Below are 19693 nucleotides of genomic sequence, written 5' to 3'. Positions count from 1 at the left end.
AAAAAAAAAAAAAAAAGAGGCAAGAAACCATAGGTCTGTGAATATATACTGAAAACCACAGGAATGTTTGGATATCCTATATTTTCACAGAGACTGCTCTAGGATCTAGACTTACACTAGAGCAATAGGAATTTAGATTGTTATTAAGAAACATGATTTGAAGTCTGAAGAAAGCAATACATTAGCAAGAAAGATTGCAAGTCATCTTCCCTAATTTCTTTTTCTAGAAAGGTAAAGCTTAGACACAGAACTGTCTTTTTTTTTTCCCCCTCCAGCCTTATAAATTCACTTTAGGAGACAGGATTAGGCTTGACGCTTTGTTGTTCAAAGACAAAATCCATGCAAGACCCAAATGATTCAATATTCATACACTGTTAGCTGGGATAATATTTTCTTTTTGTAATCCATAATGTTAATTGGTGAGACATCTCACCAGCCTTTTTATTTTTATTCAGGTGTTGGAAGTGGAGACGGACAAGATCTAGAAGTACACATAATAATGCTGAACAAGACTGTCTTTTCTTGTTCTGCTTCCAAAAACTGCAAAGTAAGAGAAAACATGTGAACTGAAAATCCTGGTGTTTGATTGTAAACATGTTGACCTCCCGAAACCCTCACTCACCACAAAGAGAAGCCATATTGCTTTCTGGTTACTATCCAACTTGGTGCCCCTGGGTCTAGATGCAAGTCAGAATTAAACTAAACTTCAAAATAGTTTTTTCAGGGCATTTTTCAGAATATATTTTCAGTTCAGAGTGTTACTTTGGTGTTCATTTCTCCACAAATGCCAAGCATGTTCCCAGGGATCTATCAGAATTTTAAATGCATGTATCTGGTCATTTTTAGCCATATCTTTTCTTCTTGGTCATTTTACTATATGGCACTATATGGATTCTGAAATTTTCGTCAGCATGAAAATCACCTAGGAGCTTGTAAAGATGCAGATTCCTAGGCTGTCCCCCAAATGTATAATTTAGGAAATCTGGAATGGGGCCCAGGACTCTCTAGACTTAACAGTGTCCCAGGTGCTTCTAACTCAGACGTCCTGTGGGACTGCACTATGAGAAACCTGACAATGCATGAGTTAATGGATTGGGGAGGAATTTCTTTACCCAAAGCAATGGCACCTGGTGGTCAATGTTTTCTTAAATGTTGAAGAAATACCTAAGACTACAGACTTTTTCAGAAGCAATAAGAAAGCTTCCTTCCCAGGTGTAAATGTAAACTTTCAAAACATTCTCAGGCTGGTGTCTCTAGTTCTATCACTTCCCCTACTCCATTCCTTTCCCTTCTTTTTGCCCCTGCCTCAACTGAGGGCATTCCCCCAGGCCTGATCCTTGGCTTTCTGTTCTTATCTCTGCACATGCTCTCTTCTTGGTTCCGCTCATCCATTCCCGTGCTTTAAATTGTAATTAGTTTCTTTCATTTTTACTCAACAAGTATTTATAAGCACCCATTACATGGTACACACAGAGGCGACAACATGGACAGTCTCTGCTCCTACAATTCAAGCACATTCGTCAATCCAGATTTATCCCATGAGCTTTTCTTCTGCTTCTCCAAGTGGTGCCAGCATTGTCTCACTCAGGCCTTCAAATTTGGTATTGTCTTTGAGTCTCTCTTTGTCTTGGTCCCCTAAATCCTGCTGATTCCACCTTTGAAATCTCTCTTCACTCCTTTCCTCTTTGTTCCTGTTTGCCACTGCCTAGTCCAGGACCTCATTTGTTCTTGCCTAGATTTCTACAATGGTCTCTTAAATATTTTCTTTTCTCCCTATACAATGCAGTTCATGGAGTCCTACAATATGCATTCTGAAATACTGCTGTCATTGTGAAAAGCTGTAGGTAGAGCAGAAGACACACTGTGTGCCCATGGTCAAAGCCAATTAACACCTTTATCTCAATCTAAGATTACATCTCAAGTACTGTGAGGATTAAATTAGATGTGATGTTGCTTTGTGAACTATAAATTACTAAATAAATGTTATCTGTAATAATTATCAGGCCACTTTGTCACATGGGACACGCCCCCACCATACTCTTCAATAACTTCATTCTTATTTCTTTAGCTCTTGAGCTTTCAAGACGTAGCCCTATGATACTTGAACTCATTTCCATCAGTAACTTGACCTACAGACTCCATTCCAAGAAGACTTGGACCCTCAAGGCCCTTGAAGCACAACACTCTAACTTCTGCTTCATGGTTTTGCTGGTCTTTCCTCCTCACCCCCCCACCAGCCTCCTGTCTGAATTGGATTTTCTTTTCAGTGCTCCTCTTCATTTATACAAATCCTTCCAAGCCCGACTCAATTTCTGCCTCCTCAGTGAGGCTTTCTTTTTCCATACCTCCTGTCAACCTTCCCAAAGCACACAACAGCACAGTCTTCATTATACAGCTTGACATATAATTATATGCCATTCTACTATCGTTCCTTATGTGTATAGCTCTCTGAAGCACCGAGTCTGCACTTCCTTTTGTATTTTTCACAGGGCCTAGCAGAGGCCTTTCTTATTGTAGGTGGCATTATTACACAAGGGTGAATCAATAACAAAGAAATACTTAGTATAGCTTCAAAGTTGTTCATTCCAGAAACTTGGCCTATCTTTGGTCACTCCATCTAGAAGTCTGCTATGAACCAGGACTATGATCCCATATGTTAGGAATACACTAAGAAGCTGAACTTTAAACTGGCAAAAAGCAATGCATATCTGGTCACGCTGTATCAAAAATAACAATTTTAACATTGAGTTTCTTAGTGTATTCCCAACATATGAAAATCAGGTGACACACATTTGACAGTAATATTTATCTGGTTAATCTAATAGAAAATTGAATACTATGCTTTTCAACAGTGCTGCTCATAACCCTCAAACATACTAGCCTTTTAAAAATGTAAAAAAGAGTATCGCAACTTTATAGAAATAATGATTAACATTTATTTATACATGTAGTGATGAGACCAAGAGTATGTGATAAATACAGGAAGTCTCAATAAGTGAACATGAACTTCACTGTTATATTTATTATCTTATCAGCTTGGTTTGTAGTTCTGAATTCCATGTGTTCATTTACAGACAATTCATGATGTTGAAGCAAACAAAGTAATAATTCATCTATTTAACTGCCCACATCTGTATGATGATGTAAAAGTGAAATTTTTCTGTTCTGTGAGTACTCAAGAAATAGCCTATGCTGTTATTCTTGTCTGGTTTATTGAATGATCCTGGTTTGGGAATTCATTTGCTACATATCCAAACAAGGGAGATATCAACTCCTAGCCAGGGAGGAAGACAAAAACAAGTCAGATCCATAACAATTTTTTTAAAGAACATATGTAATTAAAATTTTTTGCTCATTGTTTTCCTAAATTCTATAAAATTTGCATGTATTGATTTTCAAGTAAGTGATATCAAAACTAAGATGTTGAAAAAAAAAACAAAGGAATGTTTTACTGCATAGCAGTGATCACATTTTTGCATTGTATCTTTAAAACACATTGCTCCCTCTAATTTATAAAATACTTTAAAGATTTTACTTTCCTCTGAATTGTTATATAATACATTATAAATAGTATTTTAATATTTACTTTACGAAAAATGAGTGTTTCCAATACTTACTTTATGAAATATAAGAATTCTGCCATTCTCATCCCTTTAGAATGATTAGCTCTCGGAATCAATTTTACTACGAAGAATAACCTTTTTTTCATGTCTTTTTAGGATGTTCCTAAATACTATGACAACTGCCCGTTTTTCTTTTGGTTCAATACATCTTTCATCCAGAATAACAGGTATGGCTCATGATATAATCCAGTAGAAACAGCCTTATCTTCAATGTCTGTGTAAAGTGTAATGGCAGGTGTTTTGCTGATTGCTAATAAGCTCAATTTACAGAAACCAAAAAATCCTCAATTCACCATTCTTCATTCATACTCATCTTAAAAACATGGCTATTCTTGAGACTGACTATTGCATTATCCTCAAGGTCCATGCCATAGGACTTTTATAAGTTAAAACATCATCAGATCTTGGGTGTGCAAATAAATTCCTTCCGTGGAAGGTTAACATGAGTCTGCTCAGTACTGTGAATACTGCAGGTCCTCAGTATGTGTTGATTTACTGATGGCCAACCTCCACCAAATTCTGTGCCAAAGTAGGGCATCAGCTAGGGGAGGCTTCAGCTGGTGTAAAAGCTGATTGATTGACACACATATCTAGGGCAGCAGTTATAAAGCACAGTCAGACAGCTAAAAAAAAATCATTAATAGTCTCCCATTTAAAAACGGTTTCTAGTAATTAAATTGGAAACCATTTTTTTTTAAAGTAATTGATTTGAAGATTATTCCAAAGGACCTTCTACCATATCAGGAAACTCATTCCTGAGTCTAGAAGCTCTCCATTTTAAGTATTTGTTCTGTGGTGCTAGAAATTTGAGATTATTGGTATCACCATACCATCCAATACAAAAGGAAAAATAATATTCAAAAAATCATGCCGGTGAGGTTTGAAGTGGTTGTGATTGTAATATAGCATGAATTGATACTTCTCATTACATAAATAAACCCTAGCCTATTCTTCGAATCAGAACAGCATTTAAAATTCAAACTTCAAGTCCAGTAAAGCAACGGTAAATTGAACATCTGAGCTACACTTATAATGCACACAGAGTTAATGGATTTTAATAGAGTGAACATTTGATTAGGAGGAAATTTTTTTACCAATTTTTTCCCTGTATATATACAAACAATAAACTTTGACTCATTACATAAGCAAAGTTCCTAAAATAGATATTTGAGTGGAACTTCATTTGGTGGTACCCCTCAGAACTGGTTCTTACTAAAGGACACAAAGTTTTCCTTTAAAACCCCATATTCATACTGGTGGGGCAACACGTTAGATCACTTTTCTCCTCACTTTTTTTTACATTTCTAAAGATTTCTCCAACATTTACACTTCTATACTGCTTGGTAAAGCTGTTTTTATTAGTTATGAGATGGTTCATCAGCCAAAAAGGCCAACTTCATCATTTAAAAGACACTCAGTATTTTACTACTGGGTTTTAATACACATCTAAATCTCTCTGGCTGATTCTCTCACACATAGAAATTTATTTTATTAAACCCAGATGTCATTAATTCCATAAAAAGGCAATGTTAAAAGAATCAGTGACATGTTGTTACTGTGTGTTTGTTACTGAAGATTTTTTGCATCTCATTGGAGAAAGCGGGAGCGTTGGCTCGTAGAAAGCTAACTGAGGTACAGAAAAGGGGCACAGACTAACTGCAGTCCGCAATGCAAATTTTTTTTAAAGCTCTAACATACTGCATGGCTTTTCTTTTTCTTTTGAAGATTTTTATTAAAACTATAGCTAACAATATTAGTTTCAGAGTTGTTTTTTAAGTGCATGGCTTTTTGGAACCTTAAAATGTAATGTTTTTTTGTGTGTTTTTTTCTATTCTAGGCTTTATCTTTCAAGAAGTGAATTGGACAATCCTCACAAAACAAAAACATGGAAAATTTACCGTCCAGAGTTTGCAGTCGAAATGTATTTTGACAATGTTGAGATATAGCTGGTATCTATAGTAAGTGTAGATACCAGCTTCCTAATAGAATTAGTTCTTCCTAATCCCTGCCACATAGTTACAATTTCAAAACCTACTTTCTTAAAAAAAAAACAAAAAACAAAAAAAAACCCTACTTTCTTTTTGGTATACCTATCTATTAAATATATACAAGAGAAAATGTCAATGACTTTTTTTTTCCTCTTTGAAGGAATATACTTCAAAGTTTTCATCTGTATTGAGATAAATTTGGAACACAGTACACAAAAACATTAGTTATCACTTTTAAGAACTTTGAAATAATAAAAGTTTCATATCAACATAATTGAGATATTTAAAAATTGTGATTTTTCCCCCAGTGCTGTGGGTTTATTTCATTTACTTATATATTTTTGGACAAGTATTTATTCCCTGCTTTGTCTCACATTTATAATTTCAGATTAGGAAGGTAATTTCTATTTTCTTCCTCCATTTGATTTACAAACTGAACAAAGATCCCACTGGCAGCCAAGACTGTTAAACCCAGAAAAATGTTCACACAGCAGTCCCCCGCCCCCAACACAAGTTTTCTCTTGCAATCCAAGCACTGCAGAGCGTGACAAGTTTCTTTCAGTTACACACAGACATTGGGGAGGATAAAGAGAATGTTCATAAATATGAAGGATAAAGAATCTTCAGTAACTTCTGCTTTGGTATAACATCACAAGAAGTCAAAGGAAATACTTGCTGAGAGAAATCTAGATTTATTATTTTAAAATCCACCACCTCCACTAACAATCAACTTCACCTAAGCTTGGGGGACTCTGTGAAGGAAAGTCACCTTTTCATTATAAACACTGGTTAGTCCTGTGTCCACAGGGAATCATTTTCCCTTTGGTACCAGGTGCTATTTTATTCCAAGTACTTTCACTGCCACTGTTTCTTAAGGCCGTAATTGTCCTTGAAAACAGTTCAATTTTGCCTTTATTGAAATTATCCTTATTTGATTTTTCCTTTAATTGGCAAGGCTCTCAACAATCTCAACCAATTCTTCAGTAAATAGAGGTAGTAACTAATAAGCAGCAGTGTTTCTGCTAAAACACACTATACTCACTCCTGAAAAAAACTTGCTCAGCAAAAACACACACTAATGAAATGATTTGTCAGGGGAAACCCTGTTTAGGGGTTTGGGATAGACCACTTCAGCGAAGCAATGTTGTAACCAGCACGCTAACCACTAACCACCCAGATGGCAGCTTAGAATGTCTGGAGGTTGCCACAGGGTACTTTTAAAGGGGGAACTAGAGCAGTACTTTAATTGGAGAAGGGCTGGTAGGTGCCAAAGTGAAACAGGTGGGAGTAGAGCTCTGAGCCTCAGGAACTGCCATCACGGTCACGTGGAAGGCTGTGCCACCCCAGCAGGTAGCCTTGGTGCAGGTGCTTCTTTTCCTTCCAAATAGCCCACAAAGAGTCCCAGCTGCCAGTGCAGCAGCCCAGCTGAAGGCTTTTTGCTTTTCTGACAAAAGGTATCGTTCTACTCCTCCTAATCTGGCTCCCCTGAAGGAAAAGATCTTGGAGGACATGCTCTCAAGTTCCTTCCATGTTATGGCTACATTATTCCCTGTAATTTGTGTTACAGAAATGTGTGGTGGCAGAAAAGCGTATAAAGTTTTCCTTTAAAATTCATGCCACAATAATCCATAGAGGGTAACTCAGGGGGCAGGCTTAAGTGAGTGGGGAAAAAAATGCTTAGCTGGCTCAGTGAGGAGTAAGATCTTTTTCTCTACTGGCAATAAGAAAGGGAGGAAACTGCAATTTATAAGAATCTTGCTTTTTGTAATAAGATTACAGTTGGGATTTCTTTTCCCTATTCCTCCAAAATGCATCAGAATCTCTGGCAATTGTGAGTTGCCACACTATTTTGCTTCCTCTCATAGAAACTTCTTAGGGCCTTCTTGGGGGTTGCTTTCGTAGAACCCAATGGGAATAATTCCTTGAACAACTCGAGAAACTTACATATCAGAATGATACTGGTTTTCTTAAACAAAATTTACTAACCTGGAATAGAATTATCCAAAACTTAATAGCAAGAAGTTTATTTTAAAAATAGAACGACATCCTGTCAAATCAGTCATATCGTGTCCACAACCTGGTGGAGGGAGATAGAAATTCTAGTAACTAATGTATAAAATGAATGTGTATTGTTGTCTGTTTACTTACGGTGAAGTTCTTTTACACTAGAAACCTCTTTACAAAAAAACAGTGCTCATTTCAATAAAACCTCCACCTTGAAATATTACTATACATAACTCTTAAACATTCCTGACAGTTGGTTCCTAGCATGGATGTAAAATATTTAACAAAACAACTCCCCATATACTCAAATATTATGCAAATAATTTAATGCTACAGAACACTAGAATTTCTTTAAACACAGTATTTCAAGTTACTATATTTTTGTCTGGAGTACAGATCTGAAATGGTACAAATTATACCCAAATACTGAACCATGAATTAAACAGAGAATGAACAATAAATTCTCCTGACTTAGGTTTCCATTCCATACTCCCACTCACTCATAGTTGCCCCTGACTATTTATATTGAAGATATTTAGTTAAATCTTTAAAGGATGACATATGAGAAGGCCAACAGGGCTGACACATGCTGACGGGCGCCTGGTGGGGGCACCAGGCAGAGGGCCCGTGGGCTCTGAAGCAGTTCACTTCCTGCTGGAATTGAGCGCCATTTCTATTTTGCGTCAATCCAGGCCTGTTCAGACAAAGTTCCACTCAGTAGCTACTGACCATTTAAGTATGGAGAGAAAAGTAAGGTAGAAAAGTGGTTTTCCTTTAAAGAAAAAACAAATGGAAGACTAGCCATAGCTCTGGAGCACATCAAGCATGATACTGGGCATCCCCTCCCGCAGTGTCTGCAGCGGCCGTTTGTCAGCACCTCACTTTCCTGACCCTCTTGCTTCTGGCATATGGCTGGAGTTCCCAGGGAGGCTTCACGGAGAACAAAAAGCTTAAGGAGACCAGAGGTTTCACACAAGATTGCTATTCTGCTGAAGGGATAGACACAGGGTGTGGACTATTATTAACACTGTCGAGCCCCGCAGTGTTAGGCTTGCTTGCAGCCTTACAGGCTGCTTAGGAACACTTTTTATTGAGAGAGCTCTTGCTGGTCTTGGAGCCGCATGGAATGAGGAGGCTTCCCTTTAGCGGTGACAAGAGGGACCCTCTGATACCAAATGGCCAAAGAACAGCTGCCCATCCCCAAGTCTATGAGAATCAGAGGAACTGGGGGGCATTCATACGACATAGAAATTACTTTTTTGTTTCACTGCTTTAGAAAGTCACACTCCATATAAAGTTATCATTAAGTTAAGTGATTGCCAATATCCAATATAAGAGGCTCCAACATTGTAAAAGCATGGTGAGGGGTTATGGACTCCAAGATAAACTTCAGAATGGGTCAGCCTTGACATTACTCACTGTGTGGTGCAAACACTACGTTTTGTCTAATTCTGAGGAGAGGGCTCTACCCCCGAGTACTGTCCTTCAGTCACCAGACAGGGAACAAAGGCTTCTCTTGGCTTTGGCACTCTGCTTCTTGGATGGGTTTCCAATTGCTGGAGGCGATGAGTGAGTGGTCTGACAGAATACGCTGGAATCCTGCCCAGAGACAGAAGCTAAGGGCTGTCGTCAGCCACAAGGTCTTTACAAAGCATAGCAGCACATCCCCCTCCCCTCAACCCCTCCCTCTATCTAGAGCCCAGCAGACAGGAAGCTCTTTGGGAGAGGAGAAGAACGGAAGTTGGCACAGGTAAAGGCCACACTGTTCCCAAGGGCCTGATACTCTAGGCCACACCCAAAAATATGTCAGAGAGTACAATATGATCCCACCCAGAAAATGAATGGCACTATTTTAACAGTAGATCATCTTGGGAAAATCCAGGATGCCTACTCTGAAACTTAAATCAGGAACATGGAAGACATACCAGTATGCAGGTATATTCTCCTCTTTAAAATCTAGATGGTTTTTTAGTTTTCAAGCACCACAGGAAACCTCTTTAAAAACTAACCACTTGGTATAGTGCATGTGCTAAGCAGATTTCAAAACAGACCCTATATCTAGAATGAGTTAAGTAATCATTTATAACCGTCTTCATGAAACAAAGTTACCTATTGGTTTTTCTGGTGAGATCTGAGATTAAACATGGAATAAAACTATGCTTCATTCACCACACATCACCATCCAAACTGAATATGGAGGTTAATGCAAAATCCCTAGTATAACTATATTTAGCTTTTTGGATTAGGGCCAGAGGGCCAGAGGCATATCCTGTATGTCCCACCGAGGACAAGCGCAGCAACTTTTATATTTCAATACAATTACCGGCAGAAATTATATGATGTAGACTAGAGGTCCCTCCATAAAGTTTAAGATTTAAGGTAGAAGAATGGAAGACAAAAACAAAATTCTCACGAAGTCAAAATAATTCCACATTGGTCTTGTACTCCATCAAACCCTGAGATGAACTGTAGTTATGCGTGTACTTGGATCCAGGTTCGCCAGGACACTTCAGTATGCTTCGAACTGGTTCATCATCAGCTTCCTGCTGTATTCATAGGCCAAAAATAGTGCCCCATTAGCAGGAAACGCTCGAATCATAGTAGGTTTCAGTCCAGAATATAAGGCTGTTATTCCTAGAAGACAAAAGGGTGATCAAAGACTGAGACTCCCTTCCTTAAAGATATCCCACAAAGCTGCATAGCATAGATATTTTTACACTTACAAGTCCAGACAATAGCACTAAAAACCAACAAGTGACAAAAGGACTTATTTCCAGGATTCCCTGGACTAATGGAACTAAAATAGACCAATGGAAACAGGACATCAGGTCTTCCAGCAAAGCTGGGTGATGCTCAGTAACACACACCAATCTCATGCCTGTTTAACTCCTGGTAAATGGATCGGGCAGAGCTGAGGCTTCACGCGGGCAGACAGAAGGCAGCCACAGGCCGTAGTAGCTTTGCAGCTTCTCCAGGGGGCAGGGACCATATGCCATCAGGCCATCGGAAACAGTATTGAAGTCGGAGACCTGTTTCTACTTTTAGCACCACCCAGGGTAGTTATGAAGATCAAATTAGATAAGGGTGGTGTAAGTACTTCATACAACTGTAAATTGTTATGTAAATTTAAAGAGGGGTTGCTATTAGTAACACACAAGGTGTCTGTACTCTATTTGGCATACTAAGTAAAGAGTTTGTTACTGATACTGTGCTCTCTTTTAAAATCAAGATAGAGGAGCTCACATCCCAAGCTTTATGAAGTATAGTGGATGCTGGAAGGACAGAACTTTACTCACTGGAAGCATAAAATTAACTTTACACAAACATTAAGTAGAAAATCTTCATCCTCCTGAATAACTCTAAACATTGATAGAAAATCACCTTTAGAAGTCCTAGCATTAAGGATGTTGCACATTGTTTTAAATCCCTTAGTGGTTTTCTTAGGGTCATCTTCTGATAATGTCTATATTATGTAAAACAAGTGGTGCTAACTTCAAAACATCTGTCCCCTTAAAGACCGTATTTTAATAATTCCCTCTAAGCTATTTAGTACAAAGAATCCTGACAGGTACCTGGCCCAGAAGTTAGGAGTAAGAACTTTAAACATCCTTGAGAATAACGAAAGTAAGCTAAAGAAAGGGGGTTGGAAACAAATCCACCAACACGGATGAATATACAGTGCCAGAAAGCGGTATGAGGCAGGGGGAAGAGATTGACACATCTGATCAGCCTCGGCAAGGCTAGCAGTGAAATGACCAAGCACTCTATACATACCTACCCTGTTTCTGCAATTAGCAGACTCACCTTCATTTTTCACAACACTTATAAAGGTTCCAATAAATCCTGCCTGTTTTCCAGACATGGAAAGAACTTGAATTCTGGACTTGATACAATCCACTGGGTAAACAGCAAGCCAGAGGCTGATTCCACCAACTCCGCCACTTAACATCAAAGGGACAGGGCCTAGAGAAGAACAGTAGCAAACAGTATTTTGTCCCAAGAACAGCTGATGTGACATTTCTAGAGGTCAAGGTAGTGGTGGTTGCAGGTAGATGCAAATAAAAATGCTAATACCGTGGAACACAGTTCTCTGAGGCAACTGCCAAAGCTCTCAGAGCACAGGTTCCATGTGGTAGTCTGGGTCTACCCCTCATCTCGCCGGGACCGGAAGCCCTAGTGAGGGTCGTATTTAGACTGGTCCCTGTGGGGCTACGGCCCTCCTGCCCCATCCTCCAGAGGGGCTGGTCCACCCAGAACCAGCAGGCCCCCAGCAGCATGAGACTGGAGACCACTGAAACATAAGCCGTATCTTTTTCAACTTTCTCCCTCAGAAGTATTTGAGTATTTTAATGCCAAACAGCCCTGATTCTTCCTTTACCATGAAAAACCAAAGTTGTTTTACTAAACGCAACAATGAAGCCTGGAAGCTTGACTAACCCCAGAAGAGGTCCTAAACACTGACGGGAGGTATTTAAGGAAAAAGTAATCACACTTTTATGTGGGCCAAACATTGATATGTTGTATCAAGCAGCTAAATAGGATTAGCTAGAAAGAACTATACTTTTCACTGTTTTCAAAACATTGTCAAGATTTATTACCAAGTTTTAAGCTCGTTGCAAGATGACATATAGGTGATTTCCCCACATATTGCTGATTTCCCAGAGGGAAAGTAATTTCTGTATTTCCTCACCCCTAAAACGGAGCCAGAACAAATTAACAAATGTCATTCAAGTAAAGAAGTTTGGGATGTACTACTTCAGCCAGTCCTGAGGAAATTACCAAGCCCAGAGGAAGGTGGCAGCAGTCACCAGGGCCACCCAGAGGAAGGTGCCCGCAATCGCCAGCGCTACGTTGCTTTCCAGGATCTGGAAACCCCAGTGCCAGGTGGACCCGCCACAAGGGGGCGCAGAGGGCATGGAATCCGCAGCAGCCACACCATTGGAAAGCGGACACTATCAAACGCAAGCCCATTTACCTAGTTCATCTTTTGATCTTCCTGACGCAAAAAACGATCGGCTCAGTTCATAGCCGCCGAAGAAAAAGAAATAGCCCGGTACTTCTCGAAGTAAAGTGCTTGAGAGTCCATGGTAAAAGCCCAATGGGCCATCCTTTCTAAGAATACTCTTCACAACAGACCAAACTGTACTGGGAGGACAAAGAGTGAGAGTGTTAAGGCAGGCAGGGAGAAAGGGCAACAATCGCAATCACACCCAATCACAGACCTGATTAAGCTCTAGGAAGGAAGCAGCTCATTTTATAAAGAGAGGAACCAGAATTCTGAGAATAAAAAGCTTGGGTGGGAAGGAAATCTCTCAGAGAAGCACAGATAACATTATTTTATGACAAGTTTCATCACCTGAACTATTTATTGTATGGTAAAGATATTTTATTAAAATGGATTCATACATTTCTACAAGTCATATTATCTATGGTGTGAAGGAGCTAATACCCATTTTTTCAACAATGAATAAGTGAAGTTACAATAAGGAGTGTCCAAACTCAGCAAGAATAAAATGGTATTGGACTTGCCCAGTCCCTTACCTCCCTCGATTCCTATTTCCTCCTCAATCTTTCTTTAGATCTGGGTGTCTTGAGGAAATTTGTTCAGGTGTTTTTAGGAGTCATTTTGTTTTGTGTGAGTGTAGGGAAATGAGCAAGGGAGTAAATGTTACTTGAAGGCAAGACCAAAGAAATTCTAGGAACTGAGTTTCAATTCCTGGAAGGCAAATACCAAGACTGTAGTGTAGTTCTTAGAGAGGCAGGTAGGCAAGAATTTTTATTTCAAGCAGGTCAGGATCCTGCAGCAGCCAGACACAGAACACTTTCCCTCTAGGCTTCTTCTTCCTGATGTGTGCCATGGCAGACTTTGTCCCTGGAACAAGAACGCCAGATGCCAGAAACCACATACTTGGGCATGGCTTGGTGAACCCCTAGCTTCTCACTTTGTTCTCAGTAGGTGACCAGGCTTGGACCAATGCAGGATTAAGCCCTGAGGTGGTCAAGTCCTCCTGCTTTTAATGATTATCTCCCTCTGAGGACTTCAGAAGGCTTCTCAGGCATTACCCATTAGCCAGCTCCTTCTAGCAACACCACTCACTCATTCTGTAATACGAATATGACAAAGGAACCCAACTCGACACCATCAGCCAGCCTTCCAATCCAAGTCTTAACCCCAAACTCCCACATACCCTTGTGTGAGCAGTGCTGCACCTAAAACACAGTCAACCAATATTTATTTTTGTGCAAAGTGTCCATTTGCCTATGTCCTTTGGATCTAACAATTACTTTCTTTAAAACTACCTTAAACTACTTTCCAGGGACGTGAGGGCAGCTTTCTAGGAGCTGTTAATGTTTTATTTCTTAATATGGCCACTGGTTATGAAGGCATGTTCATTTTGTAACTACTTATAGAAACCCACACTTATGGTTTCTGCACGTACATAGTTCAATAAAAGGTTTTAAAGACTTATACTTTCGAACTTCTGGCAATAATAGATTCAAGTTGGTTGTAATGCATCTCAAGGCTGCAGGAAACAGGGCTCTGTGACAATCCCCATCCTCACTGCAAGGAGTCTGACACCTTTGGAAATGGCTAATTTATCTGCTGGTTTTTCCCAGATTTGCAGGCTTTGAGTGAACCACAGCAATACCCACCAGCAGCCCTTTAGTCAGCCAGATGTTAAGATAAATAAGCAAGTTTTGAGATTAACAAGATAATCACCTTTTGATTCAAATAAATCATACAGTTTTTGATTACTCACAGAGTAACTAGATTGTGTTTTTCAGACTGAGTTGAAGAGTGATTTGATTACTGAAGAGTGCTTTGCTTGCAAGGGTTTGGATGAGTTTTCAGAATGTGGGCCCTTTGTAGGTAAACTTGAAGGATTACGGAGGGGAGTTAAGGAAGTTACCGCTAGGATCTGGGTTGATCAGCCTGAACACCCACTTGAAACCAGGCAATGGGCATTAAATATTCCTCTCAGAATCCAAATGAACTCTTGTGAAGGCCCAGTTCTCAGTACCAAAGCTGCCTGCTGTGTCTCCCAACATGGATGGGGATCATGCCTTACGCATGCAACAGGCCCAAAGGGGTATAACTCCTGGCTTCTCCACTTGTGGGGTATTAAATATCTGTCGGGTGGGGCAGTGGGTCCAACCATCACAGACAGGCCATTCAGAAAAGTATCCTCTAACTGCTAGGGGGAAATATGGTGTTCTAGAAAAACCATATTTGGAGTAGGTAAATCTGTTTTCTTCCACTTAATTTTAGTACAATATAAAATTACAAAATACTCAATACACTAAGGCAACAGAGACCTACTGTTAGTACCCGGGATGCTTACTTGTGGCTTTGGGCTATCTTTCCTGACGTCTCCATTTCGTACATGGTCTGTAGCCGGCACTTCACAAGTTCAGTGGGGCAGAGCACCAGTGCAGCAAACGCAGAGGCGAAGGAACCGGCAGCTGCATTCTGCAGATCACTAAAAGGACACAGCACAGGAGGCCAATTACCTGTCCTGTTACTCATTCACTCAGCACTCACCATGCTGAAACACTCCAGTGTAGAAGACGGTGACGATGAAAGGAAAGAAACACTTCTTGAGTGCCCAACAGGAATTTGCATATATGGATGCCACAACCCTGTGAGGCTGACAGCAATACTCCAATTTCCACATGGGGAAAATGACGCTTAAAGGTGACAGATAATGTGCTCAAAGTCACACAGCTACTGAGTGGCAATGCTAGGATTCAAACCCAGGTCTGCCTGACTGCAAAATCCATGCTTTTTTTATTGGTCATAGTACTATGGACCGAATATTTTTGTCTGCCATCCCCAAATTCCTATGTTGAAGCCTTAACCCCCATGTGATGGCATTTGAAGGAGGGGGCTTTTGGAAGGTAACTAGGTTTACATGAGGTCATATAGGTAGAGTCCTTACGTGGGATTAGTGCCCTTCTAAGAAGAGACCGGACTGAGAGCCAGCTAGCATGAGTTAACACGTTCATTCTCCCTTTCCCTCCCTCTCTGATATATAGAACACAGCAAGGTGTCCCTTTGCAAACCAGGAAGAGAGCCCCTTAATCAGCAGGCACTTTGATCTTGGACTTTCCAGCCTCCAGAACTATGAAAAACACATGTTTGTTGTTTAAGCCAGGCAATCAATGGTCTTTTGTTATAGCAGTCAGAAGTAAGACACCCAGTAACATACAAAACACAAAGATGGAGAGGAGGAAAAAATATTACCCATAGTCTCACCACTCTGAAACATGACCTATTAACATTTTGGTATATTTGCCACTAAGCTTTAAATATTAATAAAATTAGGTTCGGAGGCCATCCCTACTCGCCCCAGATCCAACCTCGAGCAACCAGACATGCAATGTAACTGCCACAGATGAAAATCCAGCATAAATTGTTAACCAAAAAGTTGCTCATTCTAAAAAGATTTCCCAGTTCAGCTGATGACCTCTTGACTTCAGCAACAACACAGAGGGCATAAGGAGAGTGTGGTGGTGCCAGAGGAGAGTGGGAAGCCAGGATGAGTCAGCCAGTTCAGCAGTTGTAGGTAAAATGGTTAAGCTAGAAATATAAGTGGAGGGATGAATGCACATAAACACAAAAATAGAAGTATTCCCTTAGTCTCATAGCTGTTCGGTACCACCAGCCACAGTTACCAGCAAGGCTGTGAAACTGGAATCCAATATAAGTTCAAGAATATGGAGGAATGCCTAAGAAACGAACTGCCAGAAGACTTCCCTGAGAGTTCGTAGGGGTCATCAAAGACCCTCTCCAAACCCCGAGACAGCGTGTCATCATGGGAGCACAGCTGGCACGTGGGGCGAAACAACCCGTCATTGGGCACAAGGACTGCGCCACTCACAGCTGGACAGCTGGCTCCCTGACACTCACCCTTTAAATGCCAGCATCCTGCTGTCAAGAGACAACCAGCACTACTCACAGATTCCTAAATGCCTGCTGGGTGGTAATCCCCTCCACTGACAGCCCCAGCTATAGAGAGATCCCCTCACAATTGTTCTCCAAACTGTGAGCAAAAGCTTAATAGACCTACCACATTCAGTTGTCCTAAAGGTACAATAAACTAATAGTTATATACACAGATGTCAAACATTAGTGTACAATCAAGAGCTGCCTCCACACTGGCCTTGATATCCTATCCCCTGGTGGCCGGGCTTGGTGGATAGATGGATGGCGGGTGTCGGGTCTCAGAAGGCTGGCTTGGAGTTCGCTTTCACTCAGGAGGAAGGCACTGCTTGCAGTACGGACTTCCTTTTCGTTTTAGAGAATCAGATGTCAGATCATTTCCAGAGGAGAGCCAGATACACAACTGTGCTGGCACTCAGCTCTCCAGCATGTGGAAACTGCCCAGGGCTCACCCCATTCCTTCCCACTCCACTCCTGCTTAGCTTGGTTTTCAAAACCAAAGCTTGAAATGGTTTCTGCTGTCTCAGCCGGCTTGCAGAGCCATATGTGGCCTCCCTCGGGGACTCTGTCAACCTGCTGACAGGCAATAGTCAATTAGGGTCATGAACCAATTTGCCAAGATCGCTGGAACAAAAGCGGCATCAGTAAATGTAGCCGACCATTCAATCTAAGGTGCAGTCATGGCTCGCATGCCTGAACAAACAGCAAGGATGTTATGGTGCAACCACACGGCTGGATCAGATATGCAGTGGACTTTGGCTTTCTAATAAATACTCTCACCTACCAGTGCAGTAAATGAGGTCCATGCGCCCCAGCCGGTGCCTCAAGTGTAAGTGTTCAGAGGAGCTGGAGTTGGAATGACAACCGGCATAGGATGGGATTTGGTAAGAATCGACTGTCACCCTCGTTCAACAAACATGTACCTGAACACTCCTGGCGTGTAAGACCCCATCCAGCCAAAGGTCAAAGGAGGACACCATTCGGGGCAGTGTTCAAACCGAGAACAGACAAATATTTACAATATTACTGCAGAACTTCACAACAGGTTCTCACGAGCCCTTCTTTCCTTTCGCTGTTTCTGCTTATTAATCTTTTCTGCAGATCTGAACCCTACACAATGTTCCAGAGCCCCAACCGTGTTCATGGAAAGAATGCTGGACGGGGGCTCAGAAGATACAGGCTTGAGTCCTGGCTCTGTCATTAACCAGTGATCTTGAGCAAGTCAGTATCTGCACTTCATTTCCCCGTCTATAAAACAGATCACACCTGCTTTGCTCCTCTCACAGGACCCTGGTGAGGGCTGAAAAACATGACACACAAGGCAGAGCTTTGTGAACTCTAAGGCAGCATTTCCCTGACAGGTGACAAACACTGTTCTGCAGGTTGAAAAAGGACTGTGTGTTCAAAAAAAGAAGAGAGTGCTGGGTTAGGCCAAGGGGAGTAGGAAGGGTTCTTTACAGCAGGACTCTTCCAGAATGTCACGAGGTTGCTCACTGTTTCCTGTCTTCGCCCGAGTGGGTCCTTCTCTAAGGATGCTGGAAACCCACACTCCAGGTCTCCTCAGAACAGTATCTCCCTTGGGTGGGCTGAGCTACAGTCACAACAGATTGTTCCTGTCAGTCTCTATCATGGGAAACCTCACTCTCCTGGTTGTCTCCTGCTTATTTATTTCTTCTTCTCTTTTTCCTGACGCCCTCTATGCTGGAGGGTCCACAGACACCGGCTCTCTGAGTGAGCTCATCCAATCCCAAGCCTTTAAATAACAGGTTCTATCCATCAAGACAGAATTCTTGTGTATAAAAGGGTACATCTTTAGACCTCTAGGCACTTCCAGCGAACATTTCTATACAAAAGGAACCTACTTTAGTAATGTAGGACCTGTACTTGCAATAGGATTTCAAATTCCTACCAAAACAACCAAGAACCGCCCTTTGAAACTGCAAAGCTGATAGAAGAGTTTTAAATTACTTAAATCAGTGTTCAGAGGACGCATGGCTATACATCCCTGGTGGGTTCTGAATTCTTTTTAGTCTCTATATAATAAATACCCAAGGATGACAAGCCAAAGTCTAATGTTCGGGGCAGACTCAGCCAAAGAAACAACAGGCTCACCTGTATTTTCTCAGATATTCTGACCCTTCCTAAAATTCCAAGTTCCTCCTCAAACCTATTGGGTTCAAGCAACCTCTTCCAGGACTCTGTATTGTGCTGAAGTAGAACCTAAAACTTGGGTCACAAGTTGCTGTACAGTTTCTGCCCAGCACTTGTGCCCACAAGAGAAGTGGCACTACCGTCAGCATCTGGAAAGCACTCTCCTGAAGAATGGTGATAGTGAGGGTGCCTCCTTTCCCAGGGTGGGTTGGCAATTCTCCCTTTGTGTAATGCAACTGTGTATTTCAGTACCATAACAACGTACTCATAACCAGAAAGAAAGGAGTTCTTTTTTAAAAAGGAAACATTCTTCCCTGTAAAGTGTCATAAAAACCTTGACTATACAAGTGTTGTTGCTGTTAACGAACCAAGAAAGTGTCAGCGTCCTCCGCTCACCTCAGCTTTGCGTGCCCGTCCAATCCCACCACTTTCCGCACCACCTGTTGGCAGAAGCCGTAGCACATGAAGAGGACCGAGTTCTCCGCGATGTTGGCGATGAGCGCTGGGCTGGTCCCTTTGTAGAATCCCCGGAAGCCCACTTGGGAGTAGGTCTTCAGGCAGCAGTCGGTGAGGCCTCTGTACAGGTTGGGGAACGTCTGCATCTTCACTTTCATTGTGTCAAAGGGCTGCCCAGTCAGAACACATGCTGTGCCCCCTGCAACCAGGACAGAAGTCTTCTCTAGCATGAGTCTACGGCTATGTTTTAGAGTGCTGCCTTGATTACTCATGGAAATGAGGGACAGGCAGCCTACCCCAGCGCTGACCTCTACATCAGCTCATTTTGACCTCCTGCTCCCCCAAATCTTCTAGCCCAGTCCAATAAACAATGTATGTGTCCAGCACCAGCCCTGAAACTCACACGGTACAGGGATAGATGTATGCTCAACATTCAAAGCCACCAGATGCAAAGGTGTGGCATGTGTTTAGCAGCATTAGCAATAGGGTCAGAGAAACCTGGGCTTAAAGCTTTGCTCTGCTATATC

At 41.3% G+C, this 19693-nt stretch overlaps 2 protein-coding genes across 4 annotated transcripts in view; one reads left to right on the top strand and one right to left on the bottom strand.

Moving 5' to 3' along the window:
* The window catches only part of LOC109387666 (phosphatidylinositol 3,4,5-trisphosphate 3-phosphatase TPTE2-like), a 45242-nt gene extending 37069 nt beyond the window's left edge, over positions 1–8173 (top strand). The window contains exons 12-15 of the mRNA XM_019651748.1: positions 456–547; positions 3075–3167; positions 3720–3790; positions 5461–8173. Coding sequence (XP_019507293.1) covers positions 456–547; positions 3075–3167; positions 3720–3790; positions 5461–5569 — 365 coding nt within the window. The 3' untranslated portion in view covers positions 5570–8173. The remainder of the gene's footprint in view (positions 1–455; positions 548–3074; positions 3168–3719; positions 3791–5460) is intronic.
* SLC25A15 (solute carrier family 25 member 15) overlaps positions 7620–19693 on the bottom strand; it is a 19847-nt gene continuing 7773 nt past the window's right edge. For all 3 annotated transcript variants that reach the window (XM_019651745.1, XM_019651744.1, XM_019651746.1), the window contains exons 3-7: positions 19107–19365; positions 14959–15096; positions 12591–12760; positions 11420–11578; positions 7620–10249 (exon numbers count right to left, since the gene is read on the bottom strand). In XM_019651745.1, the coding sequence (XP_019507290.1) occupies positions 10125–10249; positions 11420–11578; positions 12591–12760; positions 14959–15096; positions 19107–19365 (851 nt within the window). In that variant the 3' untranslated portion in view covers positions 7620–10124. The remainder of the gene's footprint in view (positions 10250–11419; positions 11579–12590; positions 12761–14958; positions 15097–19106; positions 19366–19693) is intronic.

This window comes from Hipposideros armiger, unplaced genomic scaffold, assembly GCF_001890085.2.
Source record: "Hipposideros armiger isolate ML-2016 unplaced genomic scaffold, ASM189008v1 scaffold_165, whole genome shotgun sequence".
Taxonomy (NCBI): Eukaryota; Metazoa; Chordata; class Mammalia; order Chiroptera; family Hipposideridae; genus Hipposideros; species Hipposideros armiger.
The sequence above is the reverse complement of the archived record's forward strand: the minus strand, read 5'-3'. Positions and strand labels throughout refer to the sequence as shown.